Genomic DNA, 7,444 nt, shown 5'->3' on the forward strand with positions numbered 1-7,444 from the left:
TTTGAGTTTTTTTTTTTTTTGGCAGTATCTAAAATTATCTGACATTTTTTTAAGCCATTGCACATTTAAGCAATGGTTTCTTCATCAAATTGTAACACAAATTGAAGTCATACAAGAACAAATCATGTAATGGTGTAGTTTCTTAATCAATTTAAGATTTTATAAAATTATTTTAGTCTACCTCACAAATAGGTAGGTTTATGTACATAGCATGGGTTAGCGACTAGTTATTGTAATTGTTGAGACTACCGGATAGATAAAGTAACCTTAAGATATATATATATATATATATATATATAGAGAGAGAGAGAGAGAGAGAGAGAGAGAGAGAGAGAGAGAGAGAGAGAGAGAGAGAGAGAGAGAGAGAGAGAGTACGATGACTATAAAGTTGTAATTTACAACTATGTGTTTTGTTGGCTTTAATTTCATGCCAAATTTGATTGTAATTTTATTCAATCTTTTGTATCCTGTATTTATTGTGGGATTTGATTATAAGGGTTGTGTGATAGAGAGAGAGTGTGTGAAGACTCAAGCAATTGAAGACTAAAGAGTTTTCATGGGTAGGTCGTGACTAAGCATCTCGCAAAGTGATCCATGTAACTTGAACATGCTGGAATGTTAAGAGTTAGGATAGGATGAAGACAGCTGTGTTTCGCCAGTATCTCGCGGGTAAGGCCTTCTCGCGAGACACCTGCGAGACATTCTGTTTTGCCAGACTGTCAATTCTAATACGCACTTTCTGTGCCTACACTATTTATACCCACATTACCCACAAATGTTGAGGAGTGCTTCTAAGAGAAAACCCTAGCCAAACACCTTGAGGGTTAGAGATTGTTATACCCACAATCCTCTACACAATTGCTTATGGATTTTCCTCAACTCCTACCTCTCCATTTCCATACCATTGAGAGGTTGATAACCCAAACACTTACCACACCCTTTCAGAGTGTTAAGTGATAGTTTGGTGCTGCTGGGAAGCATTGGAATAAGCCAAGGATGGCTGATGCAACATGGAGCTTGTTGTGGGATCCGAAGAGCTAGACAAGACACGGTTTCGAGAAGCCTTGTTGGAGTAAGAGTTTGGAGGGCTTAGTACATCGGGTAGATTAGGCTTGGAGGGTCTCTTGCTAACCCATGTATCCCAACTGATTGTCTAGTGGATCGGTTACCGCTTGGAGGGCGGCAGAGAGGTTTTTCACCGAGTTCTTCGATTTCCTCTTCAATAACACATTGGCGTGTTATCTTGTGTTTGGATCTCTCTTCCCTACTCTTTTACATTCTATTTTACTGCTGTGTTGTCTTGATTATGGATTAGAGTAGGTTGTTTTTTTATTTGCTCGTATTTACACTATTCCGCACTTAGAATTAAGTTAATGTAATATCTATCAAGCCGTAACTTTAATTTGGGGGTCTAAACAGCTCTTGTATTTTTAATACATTTTCGAGCTTTCAATTGGTATCAGAGCGGGTACACTTGCTGTGGTTTAAATACCTGAGTGTGTTCCTTGACCCTTTGTGATGGACCGGTCACAATCTTTTAATGCCCCACCATTCTTTGATGAAGGCAACTATGCTTTTTGGAAGGTCCAAATGAGGGCTTTCTTGTGTGCTATCGATGAGTCTGTATGGGATTCCGTTGTGAATGGGTATGTTAAACCCACAATTGCCAAGTTCGAATGGGACAAGGCAGCTCTTGCACTAGCTAATGCGAATAGTAAGTCCATTAATGCTATATTCTGTGGTGTGTCCTCGATGAGTTTCACAGGATCTCGCACGTGGAGACAGTTAAGGAAGCTTGGACGATCCTTGGGATGACCTATGAGGGTACCAAGAAAGTCAAGGACATGAAGCTTCAAATGCTTACCACTAGATTTGAAGAACTTAAGATGGGAGATGATGAGGCTTTCGATTCTTTCTATGGAAAGCTCAATGAAATTGTAATTGCCAAGCTCAACGTCGAAGAGAAGATTGAAGATTCTAAGGTGGTGAGAAAGATTTTGAGGTCTTTACCGGAGAGTTTCCGAGCAAAAGTCACAGCTATAGAAGATAGTAAAGACTTGGATGAGATCAAAATCCAAGAGCTAATTGGATCTCTCCAAACATATGAGCTGGGACTGCCTTCTCATAAATCGAGCAAATCTCTTGCTCTTAAAACCATCACCGAGAGAATGGACAACTCCTTCGAAGAGGATGATGTGGAGAAGGAAGTAGCATTCCTTGCAAAGAACTTTCGAAAATTTCTGAAGATGAACAACAGTGGGAAGCCTTTCAATAAAGGAAAGTTTTCATCTCCCAAGGGTGATAGGAAGGAATTTAGGAAGAAAGATGGGAAGGAGTCTCAATCTACTCAAGGAATCACTTGCTTCGAGTGCAATGGACATGGGCATGTTAAGAAAGAATGTCCTAATTATTTGAGAATGAACAGCAAGGCATATGCCACAACTCTCAATGATTCGGACTCTTCCAATTCAGATTCAGAAGAGAGTTGTGATGGAGAAAGGAATTACTCCACTTTTATGACTATTGCTCATGTTGAGTCTTTGGAGGACTTGAGTTTGCTTGTAGAAGAGCTTGGGGAGCATAGTGAGGAGGAATCAATGGGAGTTGTAGAAGAATCGGATGCTGAAGAAGATGAAAGTTCAGTGGGCCTTCAAGAGAACTACAATTCCCTTCTTGAGAAGTTTGGAGAATATGCAAGGGTGGCTAAGGCAGCTGTTAAAAAGATGAAGAAGGCAGAGGAGGACTATAGAAGTCTTCTAGTGTGTTATAAGGAGGCCAAATGTGAAATAGAGACATTGAATGGAGAACTGACTGAAGCCTACTCAAAGATAAAATTTCTTGAGCTTGAGGTGGTTCAAGCCAATGCTAAAGTAGAGCGAGTCTCTTCCAAGAAGCTTGATGAAGTCCTTTCTCATCAAAAACCTTCCTCCGACAAAATTGAATTGGGATATACTGGAGAAAGTAGTTCGACTGTCAATGTTTCCAAGGAAGTGAAGTTTATAAAAGCCAAAGCACTGATGGTAACTACCACAAGGGCTGAGAAAGTGAAGGAGGAGAAGAATAAGAATGTGGCTGACCGACGGGTGTTGAATAAGCCCCCTAACCAATTAGTGGTCAAGCCTAAGGTTCAAGGGAAATCACCTCCAAAGTCATAAAGAGGTTTGAGAATTAAACATTTCTGCCATCATTGTGGACTTCAAGGACACACCAGACCAAATCATCATAAGTTGAGGGCATTGAAGAATGCAAGTGATCAGAGGTCAAGAGGACCAATAAATGACAAAAGGAATTGGGTTGTTGAGCAATCAAGAGGTTGAGATGGTGATTCCAGAGTGATAGATGTGATGAAAATGATCGAGGCATTCACCACCTGTTTGGCAAGCTTCTGCAAAAGGTTTGAAGGCCACAACACTCGTACCCAATCCTATAGGGATATCACCCCAAACGCACGTGACGTGTGGGTGAAGAAGGGTACTCATGCATGATCACCTCCTATGTCCATGCATTAATACTTCCAATGTTTAGGGACATTTGTTCATGTATCTTGGCATGCATAATTCTATTTGTGTCAACTGCTTCTGGTTATTAGCATTTTTTTTTTTTTTTTTGGTTTTGGTTTTGGTTTATACCTATTCTTGTTGATCTTACTTTTCCTATTCTGTTTTTGATTGTGTTAAAAAAAAAAAAAAAAAAAAAAAAAAAAAAAAAAAAAACAAACAAACTAAAAAACCCAAAAAAATTGAAATATCTTCAAAAAGTTTGATCACTTGTGTTGTGTATATCACATGTGAGTTTGGCCTAGTACCTTTGTACTAATGGCGTAGTGCATTTACGAGTTTAGCTTGTTATGTATGCACATATATCTTTGTGGGGGAAATCTTGAAAACTATGTGTGAATGTTGTAAATAGATCTTCAAGCTTGTCATAAATGATTGGTCAATAGTCTTGATGGTCTTGATACTTGCATAGACTTGTGCCTACATCTCTTCCCACTTTATTTTTTATGTTTTTGCTATAGAGCTCACCAAATGTAAATCTCCAAATGAAAAAAGATAATGAGCTGCAAGAGCCTGTCACACATACTAGTATTTGACTAGGAAAAAGGAAAAACGACTTTTGTATTAAAATGTATGGTGCTCAAAAAGCCAAAGGCTAAATCTAAAAGTTGAAATATCAAAAATTTCAAGCACCGATCTTAAAAAAAGATGTATTATCCAAAAAAGACCGAATGTTATGACTTATGTAGAAGCCAAATGAAAAGCTTTTATGATTTGTAATCATTCTCTTGTAGGAGGTCATTTATGCTCATTTCTATAATTGAGATAGTCCACTTGATTTCGTACCAGTTGTGTATGTCTTGATTGAATTGATCATTGAAGCTTTACTCTGGTCTAAGGACTATTCCACATTTGATACTCACCCACAACACACAAGACTTCGATTCAATTAATACTTATCTCATTTGTGTGATTGTACATGTTCAAATATGATGTGTATGCTCAAGTACTTGCTGATCAAACCCAAAAAGATTTTTGAGTGTTTTATATGTTTTTGAAAGTGATTTTATACTTTCATGCTTTTCGTTTTTGTTCAAAATGCATTTTTGTTTTTTTTTTTATTCAAAAATTGGTTCAGAGATTTTTTCGCGAGAAGCTCGCAACTTAGAGCTTCCCGCGAAATGCGCTTAAGGGAAATTACAAAGTCACATTTTCATATAGAAAGTCTCGCTACTACCTCGCGAGTATTTCGCAACTAAACTCTTCTCGCGAAATGTTTTTAGGCAAAAACTGGAAATTTTTCAAGTTCATACAAAGGCTATCGCAACTGTCTCGCAACTTATTCGCGACTAATAGCTTCTCGCGAAAGCTTTTGCGCTTCAGTGGCCATTACCGCGACTGTCACGCTACTACCTAACTCGTGAAAAACGCGTGTTTTCAGACTTTATGTAGCAGATGTGACATGTTTTCAAAACACTCTCATTTCCCTCACACTGCTTTCTTTGAACCTCCTTCAACCCAAAACCATTTTTCACTCAAACCCCATCACTCTCAAGTTTATTTTCTGCATTTCCAACTTCAAGGTATGTTTTTTCTAAACCATTTTCTTCATGTTTTTATGAGATTATGTAGAAATTTAAGTTTGGTTTCAAAAATTGGGGATTTTCGAAAATTGGGTTGGGGTTCTTAGTTTTTGTGAAAAATTTTCAAAATCTTTTATTGGGCTGAGTCCCATTTGACGTTTGTGTATCTGTGTTGGCCCCTTGAGGCAATCTAATGTATTGAGGCAGATTTCTCCATGTTCATGCATTGTTCATAGTTGGAATTCACTGTTGCATGCTAGGTGTTTGACAGAATGTCCTAGTGACATTCTTGTGTTGAATTGGACTCAACTAAGTTCCAATGCTTGGTTTTTGTCTTGATTGATCATGTTTATCATGTTTTGGTCAGTGTTTGTGTGTTTACACATTGTACCCATTTTGTCCCTCACCTTGCCATGCTATGCATCACTAGGCACACCTCATGCATCTCATGCTGCACACACATGCATCAGCACATGCACAACACATGCACAACACGTACACACACATGCACAGTCATTTAAATTCATGCATTGTGTTTATGTTTACATGTTTTAACTGTTTTAGCATGTTGTATTGAGTTGTTTTTGCTCTACTTTAGGTAGTTTTATGTTCGATTTGGACTAACTTGAATCTAATCAAGTTTTGTGTTTTGTTTTTGTGTCTATGCAGTTGTTTTTGTTTCTTGTTCTTTGTGATATTTGTGTAGATGTCTCCTACCAAACATTCTACAACCAAGAAATCCACAAAACGTTCTCGCACTGATTTTGACAATTTCAAGTTTGCTGAGGTTGATATGAAATACAATGACTGCTACAAAAGAGCAACCATTATTATGGAGAGGGTGGTCCAGCTAGAAACCCTTAAGGACACCTTCATCCCTGAGGTGTTCAAAGAAAGGACTTGGACCAAGCTGTTGAACTTGGTTGGGGTTGTCTACTCAGAGATCATAAGAAAGTTTTTCTCAAATGCTACTGTGGAAGGAGACCATATAGATTGTTGGGTGAGGCACAAAGAATTTGTGATTACAAAGGATAGCATTCAAGAATTTTTGGAAATTCGTCCTCCCTCTCAACCAATCTCAGTCCAATATGAAGACAGATTGGGATCGACTGAGGAGATGGTGGAAATACTTGGTGGTACATCAAAGAAGTCATCCATGAATACAATCCCATTTTCACTAGAGATGAGGGCTTTGGCATATGTGATGATCCATAACTTGTATCCGGTCACCAACCTCACTATATTATAAGCTCCAAGGACAAAGTTTTTGTACGATCTCTTTACTCACAAGGAGATTGATATATGTGGACACATCTTCCATCTGTTGAAGAAAAGCATTGAGAAGCAAAATTCTAGAACAATTTTGCCTTTTCCCTCCCTAATTATGGGCCCAATTGCAAAGACAAGGCTCAAACTCTTGAGTGGTCTGATAGTAGTTCAGAGGGACTATCCCATTGGGGCACACAGTCACTAGAAGCACAGCTCACATCAAGGGTTCCAAAACAGGTGTGCATACGATACCACATGATTGTGTTAAGGGCAAGGGTGGAGATACAGAGGAGGAGATTGATAGATTCACTTTTACTCTAGAGACTTCAGCACAACCATCCTCTTCTGCACCAGCACGAGGACCAGACAGACTCGATCACCTCTTGGATAGAGTGGACCAGATGTTTACAGTGCTTACCTCCCATGTGCAGCACATCGCGGACCAGTTTGCATATGTATAGGGACAGATCGATGACTTGTCCATGGCGCAGGGATCAGATTCAGAGTTTGATCAGTTCTAGCCTCTTTGGCCATTCTAGTCAAAAAGGGGGAGAAAATTTTGAGGGGGAGCTTGCACATTTGAGGGGGAGTAGAGCATTGACATAGCTTAGGCTTAGAAACTTTGGTTCATATAGGCAGTTTAGTTTTATTTATGTTATGGTTTAAACTGTTTCAACATTTATAACTCTTGGATAGTTGTTTTTGCTTATTGTTTTTACTGCTTTCATTTAAAGCTTTAGTACTCTGTTTTTAATTTCAGTTTATATTCAGTATGTTCTGTTTACCTTATTGCTTTGTAGCATTTTTTTTTTGTACTATTAAGATATTGCCAATACGTCTTGAGTACCTCACTCTTGTGCCCTTAGTAGGATTTTGTATCCTAGAAGCAAATACTTCGTGTATTTTGCATTGGTTGAGTGTTGGACATGCAATTGATCCATGGGATTGCTCTTAATTGCATTGCGTGTCTAGATGAGCATTTACTTGCTAAATGTTCATTGTAGTCATTCTTTAATGACTAATCCTGTTTGATCAAGATATGCTTACATGTTCTATTGTATTTACTAACTTGATCGCATTTTACTTGCTCATATA

The 7,444-nt window shown here is 38.4% G+C and overlaps 1 protein-coding gene across 1 annotated transcript; it reads left to right on the plus strand.

The window, feature by feature from the left end:
- The first annotated feature begins 1,518 nt into the window (after positions 1-1,518).
- On the plus strand, positions 1,519-6,329 carry LOC126699388 (uncharacterized). The gene is made up of 3 exons (XM_050397154.1): positions 1,519-1,646; positions 1,766-3,125; positions 5,787-6,329. The coding sequence occupies exons 1-3, from the start codon at positions 1,519-1,521 to the stop codon at positions 6,327-6,329; spliced, it is 2,031 nt and encodes a 676-aa protein (XP_050253111.1).
- Positions 6,330-7,444: the final 1,115 nt, after the last annotated feature.

This window comes from Quercus robur, chromosome 2 (assembly GCF_932294415.1).
Source record: "Quercus robur chromosome 2, dhQueRobu3.1, whole genome shotgun sequence".
In the NCBI taxonomy this organism is placed as follows: domain Eukaryota; kingdom Viridiplantae; phylum Streptophyta; class Magnoliopsida; order Fagales; family Fagaceae; genus Quercus; species Quercus robur.

Bases quoted from the DNA above. Each gene is read 5' to 3' on its own strand.
- LOC126699388 (XM_050397154.1), top strand. From the start codon at position 1,519: ATGGACCGGTCACAATCTTTTAATGCCCCACCATTCTTTGATGAAGGC. The intron at 1,647-1,765 runs GTATGTTAAACC...TGAGTTTCACAG, and splicing joins TGGGATTCCGTTGTGAATGG to GATCTCGCACGTGGAGACAG. The intron at 3,126-5,786 runs GTTCAAGGGAAA...ATATTTGTGTAG, and splicing joins AATTAGTGGTCAAGCCTAAG to ATGTCTCCTACCAAACATTC.